Genomic DNA, 19739 nt, shown 5'->3' on the forward strand with positions numbered 1-19739 from the left:
GAACCGATCTCTCTCCCCATGGCTAGTAGCTAGATGGATATCAACATTAAAAAACCAATTCCAAAGGCAGAATCCTTCATTCTCACCCCCTTAGCCTGGGTTCTCTTTCGTCACGAGTGCAGAACCCAAGATTACACCCTGGGGCTAATGCACAATGATCCCAACAAACACCGCACCTAACCAAAACTCAGAACTTCCAACCCCCTTGCCGGAACATAAACCTGTTGGGATCATACGCCTTGGCGATCCGCTCCAACCGCGCCTGATTCTCCGCCCCGTAGCTGGCATACACATCCTGATAATCTGCCGCATCGTTCATGAACAACGGATTGACCCTGCGCACGATTAGATTATTATTGTCTCGTCTTCCCAGCCGAGCACGCCCAACTCCCACGGAAGCAGACAAGAAAGAACTTACGAAACGAAATCCACATCCCCGGACTGGTAATTCGTGGGCCGCGCCCCACGCAGCGTCTCATCGAACACGACATTCACGCGATCCGCAACCTCCCTCAAATACCCGGGACACGCCTCGTTGCAGTGATCATTCACCCAGACCAGATCATTCTCGACCCAGAACCTATCACCGTGGCGGGGGTCCAAGCCGAGGGCATTGCCGCCGCGGGCCTGCGAGGCGTTGGCGATCCGCACCGAGAGCGGCTGCGGCGTGAACGTGCCGATCTGAATATCGAGGTCCCGGGAGGAGTCATTCCGGATCATGGACTGGTATGTCGACCAGTGCGCCTCCAGCAGGGAGGACATATTCTTGGGGTCGAGGTTGGGGAAGGTGTTCACGCGCGCCGCGGCCTTGATCCCGTAGATCTTGGCCCCGCCGGCCTCGTTGGTCAGCTCGGTGTAAGTGGTTGTCTTGGTGCCGTCGATCAGCGCCTCGATCTTTTCCAGTCCCGCGAAAGCGCCCGCGCTGGGTGTGCGGCCGTCGTAGAAGAAGAACAGCATCGGGTTCGAGATGAGGGCCCCCGGCAGCCCGAAGTCGAAGGTCGGGATCACCGCCGCTTTGGCGTCCGGGTAGTCGCGGATGAATTGCGCCAGGGCTTCGAAGATGGCGGTGCGTTTGTCGGCGGTGTATACCTTGATCCCGCCCCAGATCCTGCCGTCGTCCCCGAGCGGGTGCGCTTGGAAGGTGAATTTGGTCACGATCCCGAAGCGGTTCCCGCCTCCGCGCAGGGCCCACCACAAGTCTGGGTGGGAGGTGCGGTTTGCGTTGACGATGGTCGCGTTGGGGAGTACCACTTCGTAGTTGACGACGTTGTCGCAGGTTAGGCCCTAGGGTTGAGTTAGTTTGGGTTGATTGGGCGTTCTGACAAGTGAATACTAGTAGTGCAACGGGGTTTTAGGGCAAGGGGCAGTACGTATTGGGCGGAGTAGTAAGACAATCCGCCCCCGAGAGTGAAACCCGCTACTCCGATGTTAGCCAGTCGTCCACCGACCAGCACTTGGTTGGTCCTTTCGGCCACAGCGTAGACATCGCCCCAGCGTGCGCCGGGCCCGACGTCGAAGGTCTGTCCGTCGGGGTTGCGGGTGGTCGAGGAGAGGTTCTCGTGGAAGGAGATCAGCAGGCCACCTTTGGTGCTGGAGAACCCGACGTTGAAGTTGTGGCCGCCGGATTTCAGGGCAAAGGGGGCGTCCGGATGCTGGTTCAGTTGCTGCACCGCAGCAGCCACTTGCTGCGCGTTGGCGGGGAAGAAGGTGCAGGCGGGTCGGTTCTCCGCGTTGACCCCGTTCCAGTACTCGGTCACCGCGTTCGTATAGTAGGATTGATTCCAGAAGGTCTGAAGAGCATCGGGGCCGGTGGGATCCCAGACGGTGTATTGGGGGTAGGTGGTATGCAAGTACTCGCACACGGCTACTGCGTCGCTGTTGGCAGTGCTTGCGGCTAGAGCGGGGAGGGCTGCGGCCAGCAGTAGGGCTACCGAGCGCATTGTGAAGGTATGGATCTGTGAGATCTTGCTCCTGACAACATTCCTGGTGCTGAAAGTGTTGTGCTAAATATCAATGAATCCGACCGTCCTGAAATTGGGGTGGCCACGGCCCTGCTCCGTGTTTATTTCGTATTCCACCAGGGGACGGATCAAACGGGAGATTCACTTCCAGACCCTGCTTGGTTGGCTTCTGACTGGCCAGACCCTTGATAAGGCGAGAATTATAGTCAGGGACCAACGTCCTTTGGTTGATGTCGATCTGCAGCCATGTTCACAAGCAGGGCTTGGCTGCTGGTTTGCCGAGGTGGGAGCGTTTCGGACGGCGGATTTTTGAGGCCTGCCCCTGTAGATCCCCTCTCGCTTAGAATCCTCCTCAATTGGAGTCTGCCCGACAGTTGGTTGACGATTCCTCCGTCTTTCTATTTCCCTGTTTAATCCTTGTCGCGTTACCGCTTGTGCATGCATGTTGCGAATGTTGCATGATATATTCTGTTGGCGAGGGAGGGGCTCGAGTGAGCATTAGCCGGTGCTATTGTCTTTGAAAATATAGTGCTCTTTGAAGCAACACGGAGGACAGCACCCGAAATCCATGGTGTGTCGGCTGTCAAGGCAGATAAGTATTTATTTGAATGATAATGATTCTTGGCTTGGGTGTAGTGATGTAGGGTTACGGCGAAGCCGAAAAAGGCTTAATATTCTTCGATGGCAGTTTGTCATCCAAGGACGCATTCAAGTCGAGGCTTGCCTCTGTAAGACGGCCGACAAACCAAAGCAAGGTTGAATCAATTTGTCTATTCTCTAATCGCTGATGCAACGGCCAAACATACTGGTCTACCACCACGAATACAGCAGCTTTGTCCCCGGGCGGTCGAGAGCAAAGTCCTCCACCGTCCTGTACGTGACGGCAACCTCGCTTTCGGACTGCAGAACGAAGTCCCACGTCGAGACACGATGTTTCTCGCACACCCATCGTCCATCATTGCAGGGACTTGCTCTATCTAGGTCACCACGTGCGCGGGGACACCCTGTCTCCTCGATCTCGATCAGCTTGTCGACCGTCCCCGCCGCCACAATGCCGTCGCAGATACCCTCGCGGCGGGGATACTGTCGGAGCAGCCTCAGCGCTCGACGTCTCACTTGCGGCTCGCGACACCGGACAGCCACCCAGAACAGAGGCTCGACAATCCCGGTCTCGAGAGTGTACGCTGCCTTGGTACGCTGCAGATGGCCATTGCCCCCATCTCCCAGGATCCGCGCGACCCGGTCCACGAGCTCCACACTCTCCGCAAGATGAAGGTCGGCTGCCAACTCGCCGGGAGCGAGGTCAACATGGTAAAAGAGCCCGGCCAGAGTCCGGCGCACCATCAGTAGGTCCACTGCCTTGGAGTTCCGGGCTTCCGCCGGTAACGTCTCCAGAACAATGGCCAATTGTTGGTCCCACGCCTGTAAGAGGTGCAGCTGTGCCTCGCGGTCTGCGAGGGGGATGGGGCGATAACTCGCGCCCCGTTTGTTGAACTTCCACATCAGCCGCATCACACCATTGTAGATCGCTTCGATGGATACGTATGCGTCAAAGAGAGTAAGGAATGTGGCATGCGCATACAGTGGGACCACCTGACGGTCAATCCACGTCGTAGCGTCGTCGCAGGCAAACATATAGGGAATGACCTGGGAGTCGAGGCGAGTAAAGATCAGGACCAGCATACTGGCGGCCACATAGTCTCCGCACACTGTCACTTCTTGGTAGTCGAACTCCCATTCGGAGATGATCTTCAGCCCGTTGCGAATGTGCATGTACGCCTGGTGCTGCTGGCTCTGCAAGACGCACATGGACGAGAAAATCGCACAGGTGGCCAGCACGACGATGCGATCTTCCAGACCTAGAACGGGCTTGGAGCACAGTTCCGACAGCGCCTGGATGGATTTGTTGTACTGTTTCATTGCAAATCGCCTACTGCGAATCTCCCGTGCTCCGGGCGCAGTGAAGCGAACATCCTGGCCGACGTAGTCTCGATGCAGGCAGGCCAGAGCGGTCATGCCGTGCCAGAGGGCGGGATAATGGTGGGCGAACCGCAACAACTGATCGGACCAGAATCCGGGGTCAAAGAATTCCGCTAGTGTCGAAGTGGTTACGGACTGGAAGAATGAGAAGTTGTCGAGTTCGGTGGAGTCGTCGGAGATGAAGTCCCAGGCGGAGGGCATTCGCATCACTGGTGGCGTGCGGATCGGCTCGTACCCGTCGCAGCGGCGTCCAGTCGACACGCACTTCTGACAACTATTGACACGCTGGGTGTCAGACGAGATGTGTGCAATAGGATTGATGTGTCTGCGACTCTGTACTCCTCACCTTGGCTTGGCCTCATCACACTTGATGCGACGGATTCTGTCAACGGTTAGCCTACGTGGCATATGCGACTCGGACTGTCCGGGACTATCCGGTTCGGTGGGCCGTACTTGCAGGTTATACAGCCCGTTCTCACTCGCGGAAACCATCTTTTCTGTCTTGGTTTGCCGTTTCTGACCGTGGGTTTGGCTACTGTAGAAGGATCCATGAGCTGGCTTGTCTGATCATCAGAGTGGTCAGGTTGTAGAAGAGGAATCACGAGTCTGAGGGCGACGCGGAGAGATATCGGTCGGCATCACGTGAATTGACCCGGAGAGCTAAAACGGTCCTTTGTTTCGCGGCGAGCTGATAGTTGATGAGTTATAGCGGTGATATTCCTTCACTAAACCCATTAGTGTGCAGTACTAATGGTGACGGCGTCCGATTAGCGGGTGAAGCCGTCGCCGCAAGGCTGGCTACCTCCTCCATGCTTATGATTGGGCGGTGGGTGGATGCCTGAGAATGAGAATAGGGGTGAGCATGCATTGGAGTGAGAAACTCGGGCTGATCATGAGTCTGGCACTTCGAATTTGTTGATGGTCTTCCTTGGGAGTTGAAGTGGGTAAGATACTGCAGTGCTATAGTGCTAGTGAGGACATTCGAATGAGGCCAGCAACCACCGATTCAGATGCTGGTGGTCGGCATGGATTCTTGGTGTGATTTCTTCTGTGGCTAGAGTGATCATATAGAAGACGAAGAAGTTTACAGCAGGATGCAGAGATTGCCAGGTTGCAAAGCAGTGCATCCTGTCGCTTATATGTGAGCTTGTTCGTGGTATTTGATCTAGTGGGGGTAGGGGTAGTCCGGTGTGAAATGGTAGGGAAAGCCAAAGCCTCCGAGGTCGGCTCCGATCGGCGCTCGGTCCCGCGCCCGTAACACCCTCTCTGATTGGCCACATCGTCAGTTCTTACGCTCGTACCGTTTGGGTATAGCCTCATCGTGGAGCTTGGTGCCAGAACAATGAGTATAAAACCCTGGGTTTGAGACTGAGAAAGTGTTCAAAACAGCTCATTCCTGGCCTCAACTCATCATCACCATCATCATTATCACCATCATGACTATCTCTACCGACTATACCCTACCAATCGACTCTTGGGTCGTGGTGACGGGAGCCAACGGCTACATCGCCTCCCAGGTGATCAACGCTTTTCTCGCCAAAGGCTATAAAGTGCGAGGCACTGTACGCTCGGAGAAGCCATGGCTTGTCGAGGGCTTTCAATCCAAGTACGGCCCCGGCAGGTTCGAAACCGCGATCGTTCCCCGACTGGAAGATGAAGGGGCTCTGGATGTCGTGGTGCAAGATGCAGGTGGTATTGTCCACGTGGTAGGCATATCTGCCAGCTCCTACTCTTCGTGTCAGCAATGAGACTTAGATCTTCTTGAACAAGGCTTCCGACATGTCTTATCGCCCCCACCCAAACGATGTGATCCCCGGGGTAGTCGCAGCGACAATGAACGTCTTGACCGCCGCGCAAAAGGCGCCATCCATCAAACGAGTGATTCTTACCTCTTCCGTGAATGCAGCATGTCTTGCAATGGATGATGCATTTGGATCGCCAAGCAAGACTGTGGACCAGAGTGAGCATCATCTTTCATGTTGGACAGCTTGCAGCTCTTTCGCTAACAATGGATAGGCACTTGGAACGATGCTGCAGTAGCGGCTGCCTGGGACTCCGACACTCCAGAACATATGAAGCCCAGCACTGTGTACACTGCCGCCAAGGCCACCGCTGAGCGCAACGCGTGGAACTGGATGAAGGAGCACAAGCCGCATTTCACCTTGAACACGGTTCTTCCAAACATAAATGTATGTTCATCTAACCAAATCAATTTCGGATTCTGACGCTTCTAGTTCGGCACAATCCTATTCCCTGAGCATCAAGGCACGTCGATGCGCCTCACTCGTACTTTGCTCGATGGAAGTGATTTTGTCATGAAGATAATCCCACCACGTAAGAACTCCCGGTGCCTATCTTATCATACTAAGACTGTGCAGCTAACGGGTTATCTCTAGATTGGTATGTTGACGTGGAGGACACGGCGCGTCTCCATGTCATTGCATTGCTCGACCCTGCCGTGCAATCCGAGCGCATCTTCGCGGCCGCAGCCCCGTACAACTGGGCGGAGGTGTTGACGATTCTCCGAGAGCTACGGCCTGAGAATAACCAAATCCCCGATGCCTACGATCCAGTGAAGGAGAAATTTGACCTTGTGCCCTCCAAGCGCGCTGAGGAATTACTGCAAAGCTTCTATGGCAAGCCTGGGTGGACTTCACTGAGGGAATCTTTGGTTAACGGTATTGAGGGATACTGATGATCTGACACCTGTCTATGGGGGCATTCTGCGAAGCTGCCAAGACGTGTTGTCCCCGACAGCTCAAGATATCACGTGTTCTCCAACAACAAACAGGGACAGAGGCGTAGATTGAGCTGAAGTGAGTTGAGGGAATCCTTCAATCGATTGCTTGTTAGGTATCAAGCCAGCCTTTGTGTGACTCTTCTGTGCAGACAAAGACAAATGCAGGGATTCCAACGCATCAAAAAACTTTTGATTCGCTGCTCATTGTGTATCCAGGTTACTATTGTTACTTGCTTGATCTTCCTTTGTAAGTTGAGGATAGTATCCTATTGTTACTTAGTATACCATAGGGGCTACTAAAGAATATTAGGTGGAAAGGCAGCGCCGACAAAGAAAGGTAGTATTAGATGAGTTGCCTCATCTCGATCTCGGTGGTCTATTTAAACCCATGTAAGATTTCTTCTCAAGGCAATTGTCAACACCCGGCGAACGATGCTTGACAAGCCGAGACAGACCACAGTCATAATCCGACCTAGTAAGAATCGCTCGTGTACCACCTACCGAAATGAAGTTCGAAACCCCAACAGTCGATCGGGAGAGCTATATCCCACTCCCACTGCAGGAGAACAGGACCTTCGGAATGTTCCCGACCAAGAAAACCTGTTTGGACCAGAAGGTGACCGTGCGTGTTGCTATGTGGTGCTTTCTGGTCCTCCAGATTATCTTGTGGTTTATCCAAAAGTTGATCATGAGCTACTGGTACCGAGGCTACGACTGGTATAAAAGTTCCGAGATCGGCTGTTACTACCAGGATCGGGGACTGCTGCTTCTTGCCTCGCTATTCGCGAGCCTGGGCTTTTATCTCTGGTCGACCTACCCCTACCGTCCCAATTTCACTGTCGGTGGGTCGATCAAGATGTTCTTTCTGGGATCGGCCTTTGTCTATCTCCTGGTGAATGTCGCCTCGTGGTTTGAGGATAACTTTTGAGAGCTTGCCCTTCTGGTTTGAAGCAAACGGTCTTCTAGTTCTGTACTTCAGCTGAGCCTCCTGAGAAGGGCGTCGCCACGCTTTCCAGGTAAGCAGTGATAAGCAGCCTTTATAGCTTAATGCCACCATCTAATTATATAACCTATTATCTTAATTCTGATCTGCTCGTAAATCTATAAACAACATAAAATCTACTTAGCAATTCTGTCTGGCACGCAGAGATGCTAAATAGCCCTAAGTTCATAGGTCCCAAGTATTGACGCCCTACCCGACCGCACAAATAGAGTGATTTCTACCGTTCAGCTGTGCCTCACAACCCTTATATGGATATTATTGTAATACAACAAAAAGGGTACGATGACAAGCCTAATTGACTTGCTTGACGAGAATGTCTCTCTAGGTTACGCAATCATGTAGCGCAAACTAGGCTTGGTTTAGTGCTGGGCTGAGATTGTAGCATTCGATACTTCACCAGTCGAGGATCCTTCGACTAGCTCAAGCAGCCTCATTCTCGTAAAGAAAGGTTACAGCATGTCAAGCGATCAATTTATGCCTACAAAATACCCTGGATTGGTCATGCACCACAATTTTCGCAATCCGCTGATGCTAAATAGTTAATGAAACACAGACATTTGTTAGCCTCTACCACATCGCACATAGCATTCATCCACAACCACAAGCAAACCCTTGATTTCATGCAGTCTTCTCCAAAGCCTCACGTCTTCCGGTGCTGCTCGGATCCAAATACGGCTTCTCCCCCAACCCCACCACACGCTGCCCAGTGCGTGGGCCGAAATCCTCGTGGTCTGGGGTAGCCGCATGGTACACGCTGCGGTTATCCCAAATCGCTGTGCATGTGAACCTTGTTAGCGACTTCTCCTCCTTTAACATCAAAGGAAGGATCCGAAGGCAGCATCTTACCCAAATCATTCGGATTCTGCCACCGCAACCGAACCTGGAGATCATGATTCTCGACAATCAATTTCACAAACCAGTCCAGCAGATGGCGACTCTCTTCCTCAGTCAACCCATCAATCTTCTGCACATGGTGGCCCACGGCAAACACACTCTTCCATCCCGTCACCGGATTGGTGCGGATCACCGGGTGGGTGGCCTGCAGGACCTCGCCGACGTTCTCGGGGGCGCCCCGCGGGCCCACGAACACATCAAAACCGTTATTCTTGGCGATCTCGTTGAACCCGGGTTGCGCGTAGGTGGCGGTGAGTCCCTCGAGGAATTTCTGGTAAGGCTCGGAGATGCGATCGTACAGCTCGTAGCCGGAGGCCCAGAGGGTGTCTGTCAAGTCGTGGTCAGTCTCGTGTGGTGGATTCAAGCAAGCAGCTCATCCGATTCAGGGCTAGGTTTTACTCACCCCCACCCGTCGTCGGCAACTCCGTCAGCCGCAAGATCGTATAGTCGCTCGGAATCGGCTCGAAGGTGATATCACTGTGCCACTCGCGCTTGTTGCTCTGGCGCTTCTCGAACCCCTTGAACAGCTTCTGGCGCGCCCGCGAGCTGATCACGCTGATCTCGTTGTCCTTGTCGCCGTGCTCCCGGCTTGCGTTGATGATCGGGTGGACGTGCAGTCCCGAGGTGGAGGGCTTGCCGGAGAGTTGGCCCAGGCGCTGCACGAGTTCCTTTTGGAGGTCGTTGTCGAGGTCGTCTTGTTTGCGGAAGAAGACCACGCCGCGCTGGGATACTGTCTCATCTTTTGGTTAACAAGCGATTCAAGGAGGGTTTTCCATAGATGTGAGGATCCTGTACCGGTGAGGGCGAGCTCTCGCAGGAGATCATCAGAGTTCGGGGCGCGCAGCCAATCTTTCAGGTTCGCGTTGCTGAACTCGCGACCGATAATGGGGGTCACGTCGAAGGAGTCGTAGGCGTCGAGTGCGCCGGTCGCTTGGACAGGTTCTCTTTGTGATGCCTTGGTGGGGATTGGAACGACATGGGCGGCCGTTTCGGTCAGAGATGGAGCCATGGTAGGAAGAAGAACACCTTTTTGTTGGATTCGGATGTGATCTGGTTGATTGAGTAAGTTGAGTATACTTGCATGAGGTGAGGACGATGACTTCTTATATCCCAGTGCCTCTTCTGACCTTATCTTCTGAGACTCTCGCTATACTGCCTACAAACTCTAGGACATAGCACCCGTACCCCGCAGAAGTTCGTATGTCGCTGCATTATCGGGACCTGCTTATCAGCTTGGCTTTGTGTAACGTTGCCGATACTTGATCCTGAGTTGCTGAAAGCGACGTGATTGAAGCTGCGGATAATGCCATATTCCGCCATGCACGGCTTATCGCCGACTTCCGGTGAGCCCATACGAGGGGTTGGTCACGCAAATGCCGGTCTCGAATCAGGTATATGTCAGCCGTTTTACCAAGGTACAGTTAGTACTTCCTTTGTTATCACCTTGTCCGACCTATTCTCTGCTTGTTGCTGGTCTCGGTTATGCTACTCCCTTGTTCCGCGTATGTCGGCTATCACAGAAGTCGATTATCTATGATCGCAATGGTCTTCTTTAGGTGCAGTGTGTGGGCCTAGGAATGAATGGAAAAAAAACAATGGCGTGAGGCTGTTTGAGTGGATTTTTCCCGGGTTTTTATATGCTACTGCAATCTTTCTATACCCGAAAAAATGAATATAAGAGCACCAACAACAAGACACTGCTTACCACAGTTTATGTGTCACTGATACTCCAGTCATAGGAAATAGTATTCTATGCTCTGAATAGTCTATCCAATTCATAAACCGGATCAGTAGGTCTTATAATCCTGAGCATAATTGACTCTTTCGGCTTCTCTGATCTCCCTCCACGGAGCCCAGCTCTGCCCCGACTACAAACTGTCTGCTCTTTCTATTAGTGACATGAATCCGTCGTCTACTCCCTAAGCTTGCGAGCTAAACTCACTATATTATGCAATCCTCTGGTAGCTTGTGAAAGAGTATTCAATCACGCTACATCTCGAAGCTTCTCAAATCCATAGTCTATCATCCTAATTCCACTCTGCTTATACTTGTAAAAATATAAATAATATAAAAATCCATAAGCAATCCTGTCTGGCACGCAAAGATACTAAATAGCTCTAATGTCGGGAATCCCACATGTTGACGCCCTCCCCGAGCGCACCAATAGAGTGGGTGAGAAAACTGTCACTGGCCCACCGTTGAGACCCATATCATCTCGTCTTTAACGACTTTACCTATTAGGTGACCTCCGTTCCTTGTTGTCTCCGAGCTTAACGCCGAGCCCTTCAGCCAGCTTTGCGGCAGTGTTGCATGGATCCACATCTACTGCTGTGCTAACAAACCTACTAGTTAACTTATAGGTATGAGTCTCTGTGTTCATTGGTTTGATGGGTGATGTGTCTCCATCCTGGGTGGGTCATATCTCACAGAATATGCGTTTGCCAGAATTCCTTCAGATGGCAGCGCGATCATTCAACACACCCGTAAGCTCAGCCTGACGGCCGGATGGTCAGCCAGCCAGCCAGCCTTTGCCGAGATGTCAGATTTCTTGCTCATTTCTTGCTCCGACTGCTATAAGAATGAGCGTATCGCACGCACTGCATGGAGATATTTTTCGAACACCCATCCTCCTCTCACTACCCAACATCACACTACATACTATCCTCCCTATCGTCTTCCGATCCCCTAGCATTCAAGATGACGACCCCCAACCGCGGAATCTCCCTCCACATCACCATCCACATCGATCCGGCGAACCTGCCCAAATTCTGGGAAGCTTTCCAGCCAGTGTACGACAATGTCATCGCGGAGCCCGAGTGTACCTTTTTCGAGGTCTACCAGTCCCCGGAGGAGCCGGGCACTGTATCCTGGGTGGAGAATTGGTATGTCTATTTTTCCCTTGCCTTCATCTGGTGTCAGGACTTTTCGGGTGCCGCAATATTTCTGAACATGAGACTTACTCACCGTCTGCAGGTCACAAACTCCCGAATGGCTTTTTAAGGTAAACCGGCAATCTTCCCTCGGGTGAGATCACTACGTCGCTAACACTTCATTTAGGTGCAAATACAGAAACCCTACTACAAGGACTATCTGGCGATCACTGAGCCGATGTTCATCAAGCCCCGCGAAGCGAAGATCCTCAACCGGGTGGGGGCGCCTTATTTGATGGTTAAGTCTACGAATCAGGTCTAGATATCATGAATTGAATTCATGCCTTGGCTTTTAGACCAAGGGCTTCACATCTTGTATTGTCTCTTTTCTGTGGTTCTAAATATACTCTAAGAGATAGGTCTCGTCTCTTGCAGCAGGGAAAGAAGACGGGAGAAATTGTAAAAAATGAATTACAATCCTTCACGGATGTCCTTCAGACATGTAGCCGGCGGTACCTCAGTCATCGAGGTACAGCATATTGGAAGAGGCTACATCGGCGGTAGCACCCCGGCCTCGAGAGCCTTCAAGTAAGCGTCGGCTAACTCGGTCGTAATCTCCTCTTCGTCTCCGTTCTCTACACTGTCATCCACTTTCCCACTAGCTATCCACGGCTTGAGGAAGTCTTTGACCTCCTTCAACACGGCCCCGACGAATGCCCAATCCCGTGAGTGGGCATGCATGATTCTGCTCTGCTCATCCAGCTTCCGTCCCATCACATTCTCAATCATCCGCTTCAGCCCCGGCGTCCCGGGCACCGAAAGGTCCCAGCAAAGTCGCAGCTCGTCGCCGACCACCACCGCTCCAACGGCTGGAGGGCGGGATTCCCCGGGGGTGTGGCGCGCCCAGTGGCAGCGGAGGATCTCGACACAGCGGGTTTGCAAGGTCTTTTGGAAATCTGGCGTTGCTGCTTGCGGCCAGGCAATGGGTGCGGCAATCAGGATCGTGAAGAAAGCCACCCCTTTAGTATTAGAGGCCGTGAGTACTTGGAAGAAGATGGGAGCTTCGCAGTTTTTGGCGGATGGGGAAGTGGGTGTGATCGGCGTCGCGGAAATTTGAAAGCTTTGCTCTTCGGGAAAGTAGTTGGCAAGGATGGGAGTCAATATGGCTGCGAGGGCCTCGATGTGTTGGGTGGCCATATTTGCGGAGTGTATTTTCTGTGCAGTAGTGCTGTGTGTTGGCTGATTGGGGTCTTCGGAGATATAGTGTTGATTGTTGGGTGTTATGTTGGTAAGGGTTGAGATTCAGGGGGGTGCCTTGCTAAGGGAAAAGAGAATCTCTACGGTTCAGGAGCGTGATTTTATAAGCCAGCCAGTTCGACATCAGTGTGTCGACACCAGGTCCGTGAAAAATATTTCCTGGGGTGTTTTTGGTGATATCTTCCGGTTAAGCTGAACAATCTCCTTGTCACTACCTTCGACACAAAGGACTTAACCTGAGTTGCCCACCACTGAGGCCCATTACCCTCTGTTCTTCTCAACAGAGAGGAGATAACCCGCAGGATGAAAGAAAATCCCCTAAAGCTTTTTTTTAACCAGAATCACTGCTTTCCACTGGCCTCGAACGAAAGAAGAAAATTCGTTTTGAGTCATGCCTGCATTTACTTCAGCTGGACCTCAGCAATGTCTCAAATAATTGCATTGTCCTAGTTGTTCATTCAGTTTCAGCTTCAGACCAATCATTCGTCAAAGAGTCCATTTGGTGACAGAAAAGAGCTCCGAGTCACCATCTCCGCGAAATCCCACATCGGCATGCGCGATGAGATTTCCGTAGTCTGAACATTCGAGTATAGATGGCTACTAACCCATTCCATAATTCCACTGCAGCCAACTAATAAGTCCCCAGGTCGGATAGCGAGCGACATTACTTAATCTTTTCAACGGCATGCTTGACAGCTTGACAGGCTTATGGTTCAACAATCCTCGGATATTTTCACACGCTTTCCGTGCGAATTTCAGATTTGGTGACAAGTGCTCAGTCTTCAATTTGTTCTGGCATTAAGTGGACCACAGGCCCGTGGGGCGTAAGCTTTGACGCCATCATATGGCTAGAATTGGGGTCGTGAACGACCGATGCATGATCCTTTTTGGCGCGAAGCAGAGTGTAGCGAAATGCAAGGGCTATCTGGCTTGGCCCCGGGGTTTCGGGCGGGTGTCGGATGATGTGCTCGAAGAGATCTACAATTTCCGCGAGCTCGATGCCCTCAAAGCTCTGCACTGATAGAAGGTGGCGTAGCCTGGGCGTTTCTGTCAACGTATCCTGCCGGCAGATTCATACCTAGATCTATGGATACGGTGGGCGAGACATGTTGCTGCCGAACGGCTCTACTTGACAGTATCGCTGGACCTGACATCTTACTATATGTTATTTCCATGTGTTCTCCTCTCTCCCACTAGCTCTGCAGATAAACTTTCGACAATGTATGCGCTAAATCATATCTCAGCGATGCTACAATTCTCACAGCTCCGCATCCTCCAAGATCATCGGAGAATCGGTCTTCTCATTACACCTAGTATTCTCCGGGCAACTCAAACCCGATGACGATACTCCTTCTTCAACGGCGCAATCCCCAAGCGGATATCATACGACTCGGGCTCAAACGACCCAAAGTCATAGATCATGTAGAAGTTCTGCATCCAATGCTGCCCGAAGATAGTGTTGAAGCTGTTCCAGGCGTTGAACGGAGGGAAGCAGTGGTCATCATCCTGGTAGCCGGGCACCGCCAACTGGTCACCGGTGAGAGTGAAGGTGGGCGCCTCGCCATAGAATCCGATAGTGAAGGAGACAGACCAGGTCTTGTTGAACTCGGAACACAGCGGCCGATACCCATTGAGGAGATCCGAGTACTTGAATGGAGTCATCGCGTAGACCTCGTCGATGTATTGTTCGGGGATTTCGATCGATGAAGCTCCTTCACATTGAGATTGGATTATCAGATGAGGTCCCTGTTCCTTGCGGAGAATGTTTCTTACCAGTATCGAAGATGGCAGTCCCGTACCAGTTGAGCAGCTCACTGGATTGATTCTTGCCGTCGCTGGTGGTGTTGTGGCCCTGCATGCCGTACAGCCCCGTCTTGAAGATCTCAAAGGGCGACTCGGTCTGGAGCCACTGCAGCTCGCCGTCGGCGTAGATGTCCTCGTGACTTCCGCCCAGCGTGAAGACGCCGTTGTTCTCGGGGTTGGGCTCGGATGTGGTGGAGACGCCCTTGCCCGCGTAGATGGCGAACCGGGGCTGGTCCAGCAGTCCGTCCTGCATCATCTGCTCGAAGGGGGCGGTCGCGTTGTTGATCGCGATCGTCGAGGAGCCGAGACCCAGGAACCCATCGGCGCCCAGCGCAGCCCAGGTGCTGTCGGTGGCGACGAGGAAGGACTGCCGATAGGAGACGTTGGTTCCGGGGATGCTGAGGATGTCGGACGCACTGTAGCCCTCAACGGTACCTCCGCTGTATTCGATGGAGCCATTGAGGCCGAGGTTCTCGCCTGTAGATGTGAGGTTGTATTTGTGGCGGGGATATCTTGCGGTCGGCGTGAGCTTCGGATATCAAAAGATCGGAAGATGGGTGTAACTATACCCGCTCCCGTTGGGACAATTCTCGTCGGTACACTTGCCGTCCAGCACCCAGAGGTCCGTTGACCCGGTGTCATAGAGCAGATCATAAGGGCCACCGGGGGTGCCCAGGTCTACCTCAATGGTTCTCTGTAAATGAGTCAGGAGCATGAACCGCCATTCTCATTTGAGCAGGAACTTACATAGCCATTGCGGACCTTGATATCGAGATCGATGACGCTGCCTACAGATGCGGTGGCCAGTACTGGTGCAAGAAAAAGGGATCGCAAGACCATGTTGAATTGTAAACGCTTCAATTGTGGTAAGACTTGTTGAAGAATGTAGATCTTTTCCGGGCCTTAAGTAGGGCATCAGGGGCGGCAGTCCCGGAGTCCCCAATGCCAAGTCTTCTAGAATAATGTGAGACAATCGGCGGGTGGTGGAGATTCCAGGCCCTGAAGGACAAATAAGCTACTCTGTGTGGAATGAGTTTGAAACCGCTTGTCTCAATGTTCTATTTCTGTGCCTTGCGAACCCACTTCCCTGCCCTGCTTGCCTCTTTACCTCGGCCAAGCACCGCAGTAGTTAGAGCTTGTCGTCCCTTTCTTCATCGGTAGCCAGGGTTTCTACACTCAAACTAATCTATCAATGAGGGGCAGAACTAAAAAGACGACAGATGAGTGTCGAGCGATGTAGTTGTGATCTCTATTTGGCTCCGGGATCGGAGTCATTTCTGGCCTGGGACGTGGTCAGCCTCAGCTACTTGAGTAGCCAGCTGAGGGCGGCATAATTGCATAGCATAAGGGATTTCATACCGACGGTCAGCATGAGTACCACACAGTGCAACAGTCACCATTCATCAATCATCATCAATCCGTTGATCACAATCAAAAAATCTGAAGCCCGGGTTTGTAAACCCATCGGAAACCCAGTTCCGTTGATGCGGGGAAATTCCTCGGTTTAAAGACGCTACTCACCACCACCCATGGACAGCAGGAATCAACCGTTAACATATACTTCATAACCACCAGTTACAATGTTGGCCAACAAGCAAGCCATTGGCTCCAAGTCCTTGGGTCAGCATCCCAGTCACACCCTCGACCAAAAGATCCTGGTCGCATCGCGGCAGGGCTTCACCGGCATCGAGGTCGTGTACTCCGATCTCGCCGACTTTGCGCAACATCTCAACATCTCCATCCACGAAGCGGCCAAAGTAACAAGAGATCTCTGCGTGGAGCACCGAGTCGAAATCATCTCCCTGGCGCCCTTTGAAAATTTCGAGGGTGGCAGCTTGCCCTTATCCGAGCGACTCGCTACCGCTAAGCACTGGTTGCAGCTGGCGCGCACCCTCCAGGCAACCTATCTTCAGGTCCCCTCATACTACAACCCCGACGGCAGCACGGACGAGAAGGTGGTCGTATCCGATCTACAGCAACTGGCGGATCTCGCCAGTGCCGAGCAGCCAGTCATCTCCGTTGCGTACGAGTACCTCTCGTGGGGGGTCCTCTGCTCCACCTGGGAGACAGCCCTTCGTATTGTAAACGCGGTGGACCGACCGAACTTTGGCTTGTGCCTCGATAACTTCCACGAGCATACCAAGCTATGGGGCAGTAATACGGACAAGTCAGGAAAGCTCCCGACGGGCGATCGGGATCTGGAGGCGTCTCTAAAGCGGTTCAGTGAGCAGTGCCCTCTGGAGAAGATCTTCTATGTGCAATTGTCCGATGCGGAGCGCTTCGACCCGCCGCTGTCGGAGGCGCATCCGTGGTACCTGCAGGGTGAGGCCCCTCAATTCACCTGGTCGAAGCATGCGAGGCCTTTTCCAATGGAGGCGGAGCTGGGTGGTTATCTCCCTATTTTAGAGACTGTCAAGACGTGGGTTGTGGATAAGGGATTCAAGGGATGGGTTTCGATGGAGGTGTTTGACTGGCGGATGCGCAGCGCGGAGCACAAGCCGGAGGATGCAGCCAGGCGGGCGAGAGTGTCATGGGAGAAGATCCAGCAGGGACTATCGGGAAAGACGGGAGATGGGCCCCTCAAGGCACATTATTAGAGGCGGGCATCTCTTTTAGTGTTGAATGTTAAATGAGTTAGATGCATGAATTTCTCCATAGTGAAGAGCTTGTTCTTCTGTTGCTTGTCCCGATCAGGCAACTTCGGCCGTTGGAACCACGGAAATCGTGCACGTGACTCGGTTCTATGGGTTTCGGCCGCGTCACCGGAATGCTTCATCTCCGACCTCTTTCTCTCCCCTTCCCTCTCCTCTCACACCACTCACCCTCCTATCAGACTACTCAAATCAACCTCTTATCTTCCCTGTCATCACCTAGGTCTATCACGATGGTCATTGAGGCCCCCAAACCACCCACACTGCGCCGATCCTGCCAAGCCTGCGCCCGTGGCAAACGGCGCTGCGACCAGCGCTGGCCGCGCTGCAGCCGCTGCCAGGCCCGCCGGATTGACTGCGAGTACATCAACGTGCCATTGACAGTCAACGCCTCCTCTTCCACCTCTAGCCTCGCCAAGGCCCGAAGTCTCGTTCACACCACCACTCCCTCCTCCTCCTCCTCCTCCTCGATAACACAAGCCAACATATCCCGCCCCCGCAAACCAAGACCATATACCACCACCCCGACGATCCCCCCACCCCTGCCCCCCCTGGAGATCACCAAAGGCTACTCCCCGACCGTGATCTCCTTCCTCATCTCCGGCATGCGCCAATACCCCCTCACCTTCGCCTCCTCCCTCAAAACCCACTTCATCCACCCCGACCTGTGGCCGAGCGCCTCCACCCCACCCCCACCCCTACAAGACATCTACAGCCTGTGTAAACACTATCACTCCTCACTCTTCAGTCCCAGCACCCACCAGCGAAAAGAGATCCAGTCCCTCTTACACCAGAAATCCCGCTCCCTGCACCGCCACCTCACGCGCGCCTCCACCTTCCCCGACCTGCTCGCCAGCGCCCAGGCCCTCCTCCTCATCCAGTGCATCCTCCTCCTGTCCCCGCCGCTCCATGCGTCCGACCCGACTGAGACCCAGCAGCAGCACGACACCGAATACCAGGAGTCCATCAGCGAGATGCTCCTGAACCTGGGGCATCGGCTGTGGGTCCAGGCGCCCGTGCAGCTGCCGGCGACGCTCAGCCCGCGCCGCGCGTGGCTGTTCGCCGAGAGCGTGCGCCGCACGATCATCGTCGGGTTCATGCTGCGCAGCGTGTACTCACTGCGGACGCGGAACTACTCGGTGCGCACGCCGTTCGTGGACGCGTTGCCGTTCGACGTGCGGACGGGGCTGTGGGATACTGCGGACGAGGAAGGGGTTGTCACGGACGAGCTGTGGGGGTCCAGTGAGGGGGCGATGGTCTCGTTACACGGGTATTCGGGCATGTTGGAGCAAGGGCAGGTGCATGGGATCGGGGCGTTCGCCGGGTTGATCCTCGCGGCGTGTCGGGGCAAGCAGGTTGCGGATGTCGCGAGGGGGTTTCCTACGCCTCCGCCTGCTTCTTTGGTAGTGGAGGTGTGAGAGTATACACTATGAGTGAACCATGAACTAAAAGGGAATTCAAAGCCGGCAAGGTACGTCATGTAAGTAAAACAATCAAATTTCTATCTCTAGATGCAAGATACACCAAAAGCAAACATCACATTTCATCTATCATAAAACTAACTTCATCCAATTGCAGAAGTGGCTTTTACTCGCGCAAGAACTGCTTCAACAAACCCGACAACAACTCGGTCATCCCCTTGTACAACTCCTGGCGCTTGACCTCGAAGGCCTGGAAGATCTCGGCGGCGGAGCCGACGGGGATCTGGTCCTCGCCCTTGCCGAGCCGGGCCCAGACCTCGTCCACGAACTCCTGCAGCGGCATGCCGATGAGGTGGCCGTCCTTGAGGTCGGGCTGGTGCTTGGCGTCGTGCAGCTCGGTCTGCACGGCGGGCGGGTAGATCTCCAGCACACGGACGTTGCCGGCGCCCTCCTGCAGCTGCGTGCGCAGCGCCAGGATGAAGTGGTGCAGCGCCGCCTTGGAGGCGCCGTAGTTGGGGCACCGCATCATGGGCACCAGCGCCATCTGCGAGGTCGTGTAGACCAGCGCCGTCGGGCGGGGCTGCTGCAGCAGGTGCGGCAGGAACGCCTTGGTGAGGCGCACCGCCGACGTGTAGTTGGTGATCAGCTCCTGGTCGAAGACGTCCAGGTCCACCGTCTCGGGCTTCGCGAAGTCGAACGGCCGCTGGATGCCGCTGTTCACGAAGATGCAGTCCAGGTCCGGGTGGGCGGCGGTGATGGTGGCGGCGAATTCGGGTATCTTTGCGGGATGGTTAGTGGTTTTTTTGTTCGCTGGGTTGGGAGGGTTGGAGGGGCTCTTACCTTCTCGAGCTGCATCACGTCGAAGACCGCAGAGTCGACCTTGTCGCTGCCGTGCTGGGCGACGAACGCATCCAGGTTCTCCTTGCGGCGGCCAGCCACAACCACGCGGATGCCATTCTCAACCAGCTTGGTGGCTAGGGACTTGCCGATGCCGGAGGTGGCGCCGATGATGAGGACCTTCTGGTAGGGGAAAGACATGATTGTTGTGATGTTTCTTGTGTCAAATGAAGAGAACAAGGAGGAAGGAGGAGAAGAAGAGATAGTAGTGATCACACTAATAGTAACAAGAGCTTGACTGATGAACAACTCTTCCAACCCG

At 53.7% G+C, this 19739-nt stretch overlaps 11 protein-coding genes across 11 annotated transcripts; 5 read left to right on the plus strand and 6 right to left on the minus strand.

Annotated features, from left to right (window-relative positions):
* Positions 1–15: 15 nt before the first annotated feature.
* On the minus strand, positions 16–2286 carry BO66DRAFT_363281 (FAD-binding oxidoreductase). Its single transcript, XM_025645108.1, has 3 exons — positions 1371–2286; positions 419–1284; positions 16–335 (listed from the first exon to the last, which is right to left on the minus strand). Exons 1-3 carry the CDS (start codon positions 1938–1940, stop codon positions 188–190), a joined length of 1584 nt encoding a protein of 527 aa, XP_025509261.1. The 5' UTR covers positions 1941–2286; the 3' UTR covers positions 16–187.
* Positions 2287–2369: 83 nt separating this feature from the next.
* On the minus strand, positions 2370–4420 carry BO66DRAFT_387342 (uncharacterized protein). The gene is made up of 2 exons (XM_025646278.1): positions 4395–4420; positions 2370–4323 (listed from the first exon to the last, which is right to left on the minus strand). The coding sequence occupies exon 2, from the start codon at positions 4140–4142 to the stop codon at positions 2772–2774; it is 1371 nt and encodes a 456-aa protein (XP_025509262.1). The 5' UTR covers positions 4143–4323; positions 4395–4420; the 3' UTR covers positions 2370–2771.
* A 957-nt stretch (positions 4421–5377) lies between these two features.
* BO66DRAFT_363286 (putative aldehyde reductase) lies at positions 5378–6636 on the plus strand (the record flags this gene model as incomplete). The annotated part of the gene is made up of 5 exons (XM_025645109.1): positions 5378–5644; positions 5712–5901; positions 5958–6130; positions 6176–6275; positions 6338–6636. 5 exons carry the CDS (start codon positions 5378–5380, stop codon positions 6634–6636), a joined length of 1029 nt encoding a protein of 342 aa, XP_025509263.1.
* Positions 6637–7186: 550 nt separating this feature from the next.
* On the plus strand, positions 7187–7609 carry BO66DRAFT_433513 (uncharacterized protein; the record flags this gene model as incomplete). Its single annotated transcript, XM_025650697.1, has 1 exon — positions 7187–7609. The coding sequence occupies one exon, from the start codon at positions 7187–7189 to the stop codon at positions 7607–7609; it is 423 nt and encodes a 140-aa protein (XP_025509264.1).
* Positions 7610–8302: 693 nt separating this feature from the next.
* Positions 8303–9587, minus strand: BO66DRAFT_445207 (TauD/TfdA dioxygenase family protein; the record flags this gene model as incomplete). Its single annotated transcript, XM_025651639.1, has 4 exons — positions 8303–8457; positions 8531–8905; positions 8982–9308; positions 9374–9587. The coding sequence occupies 4 exons, from the start codon at positions 9585–9587 to the stop codon at positions 8303–8305; spliced, it is 1071 nt and encodes a 356-aa protein (XP_025509265.1).
* A 1688-nt stretch (positions 9588–11275) lies between these two features.
* On the plus strand, positions 11276–11770 carry BO66DRAFT_424929 (putative quinol monooxygenase; the record flags this gene model as incomplete). Its single annotated transcript, XM_025650192.1, has 3 exons — positions 11276–11460; positions 11552–11579; positions 11636–11770. 3 exons carry the CDS (start codon positions 11276–11278, stop codon positions 11768–11770), a joined length of 348 nt encoding a protein of 115 aa, XP_025509266.1.
* A 227-nt stretch (positions 11771–11997) lies between these two features.
* On the minus strand, positions 11998–12645 carry BO66DRAFT_397060 (uncharacterized protein; the record flags this gene model as incomplete). The annotated part of the gene is made up of 1 exon (XM_025648575.1): positions 11998–12645. The coding sequence occupies one exon, from the start codon at positions 12643–12645 to the stop codon at positions 11998–12000; it is 648 nt and encodes a 215-aa protein (XP_025509267.1).
* A 1249-nt stretch (positions 12646–13894) lies between these two features.
* On the minus strand, positions 13895–15360 carry BO66DRAFT_387343 (pepsin-like aspartic protease). The gene is made up of 4 exons (XM_025646279.1): positions 15256–15360; positions 15078–15202; positions 14479–15020; positions 13895–14417 (listed from the first exon to the last, which is right to left on the minus strand). Exons 1-4 carry the CDS (start codon positions 15346–15348, stop codon positions 14035–14037), a joined length of 1143 nt encoding a protein of 380 aa, XP_025509268.1. The 5' UTR covers positions 15349–15360; the 3' UTR covers positions 13895–14034.
* A 506-nt stretch (positions 15361–15866) lies between these two features.
* Positions 15867–17112, plus strand: BO66DRAFT_8443 (sugar phosphate isomerase/epimerase family protein). The gene has a single exon (XM_025653645.1). The coding sequence runs from the start codon at positions 16089–16091 to the stop codon at positions 17103–17105; it is 1017 nt and encodes a 338-aa protein (XP_025509269.1). The 5' UTR covers positions 15867–16088; the 3' UTR covers positions 17106–17112.
* A 194-nt stretch (positions 17113–17306) lies between these two features.
* On the plus strand, positions 17307–18681 carry BO66DRAFT_445215 (Zn(II)2Cys6 transcription factor domain-containing protein). The gene has a single exon (XM_025651640.1). The coding sequence runs from the start codon at positions 17393–17395 to the stop codon at positions 18575–18577; it is 1185 nt and encodes a 394-aa protein (XP_025509270.1). The 5' UTR covers positions 17307–17392; the 3' UTR covers positions 18578–18681.
* Positions 18682–18746: 65 nt separating this feature from the next.
* Positions 18747–19732, minus strand: BO66DRAFT_467156 (putative short-chain dehydrogenase/oxidoreductase; the record flags this gene model as incomplete). Its single annotated transcript, XM_025652541.1, has 2 exons — positions 19421–19732; positions 18747–19358 (listed from the first exon to the last, which is right to left on the minus strand). Exons 1-2 carry the CDS (start codon positions 19616–19618, stop codon positions 18747–18749), a joined length of 810 nt encoding a protein of 269 aa, XP_025509271.1. The 5' UTR covers positions 19619–19732.
* Between the last annotated feature and the right edge of the window lie 7 nt (positions 19733–19739).

The sequence above is a fragment of the Aspergillus aculeatinus genome (genome assembly GCF_003184765.1).
Source record: "Aspergillus aculeatinus CBS 121060 unplaced genomic scaffold BO66scaffold_1, whole genome shotgun sequence".
Lineage (NCBI taxonomy): Eukaryota > Fungi > Ascomycota > Eurotiomycetes > Eurotiales > Aspergillaceae > Aspergillus > Aspergillus aculeatinus.

Bases quoted from the DNA above. Each gene is read 5' to 3' on its own strand.
- BO66DRAFT_387343 (XM_025646279.1), bottom strand. From the start codon at position 15,348: ATGGTCTTGCGATCCCTTTTTCTTGCACCAGTACTGGCCACCGCATCT. The intron at 15,203-15,255 runs GTAAGTTCCTGC...ACTCATTTACAG, and splicing joins TCAAGGTCCGCAATGGCTAT to AGAACCATTGAGGTAGACCT. The intron at 15,021-15,077 runs GTATAGTTACAC...GCCGACCGCAAG, and splicing joins AATTGTCCCAACGGGAGCGG to ATATCCCCGCCACAAATACA.
- BO66DRAFT_387342 (XM_025646278.1), bottom strand. From the start codon at position 4,142: ATGCCCTCCGCCTGGGACTTCATCTCCGACGACTCCACCGAACTCGAC.
- BO66DRAFT_445215 (XM_025651640.1), top strand. From the start codon at position 17,393: ATGGTCATTGAGGCCCCCAAACCACCCACACTGCGCCGATCCTGCCAA.
- BO66DRAFT_8443 (XM_025653645.1), top strand. From the start codon at position 16,089: ATGTTGGCCAACAAGCAAGCCATTGGCTCCAAGTCCTTGGGTCAGCAT.
- BO66DRAFT_363281 (XM_025645108.1), bottom strand. From the start codon at position 1,940: ATGCGCTCGGTAGCCCTACTGCTGGCCGCAGCCCTCCCCGCTCTAGCC. The intron at 1,285-1,370 runs GTACTGCCCCTT...ACTCAACCCTAG, and splicing joins CTTACTACTCCGCCCAATAC to GGCCTAACCTGCGACAACGT. The intron at 336-418 runs GTAAGTTCTTTC...AATCGTGCGCAG, and splicing joins GGGGATGTGGATTTCGTTTC to GGTCAATCCGTTGTTCATGA.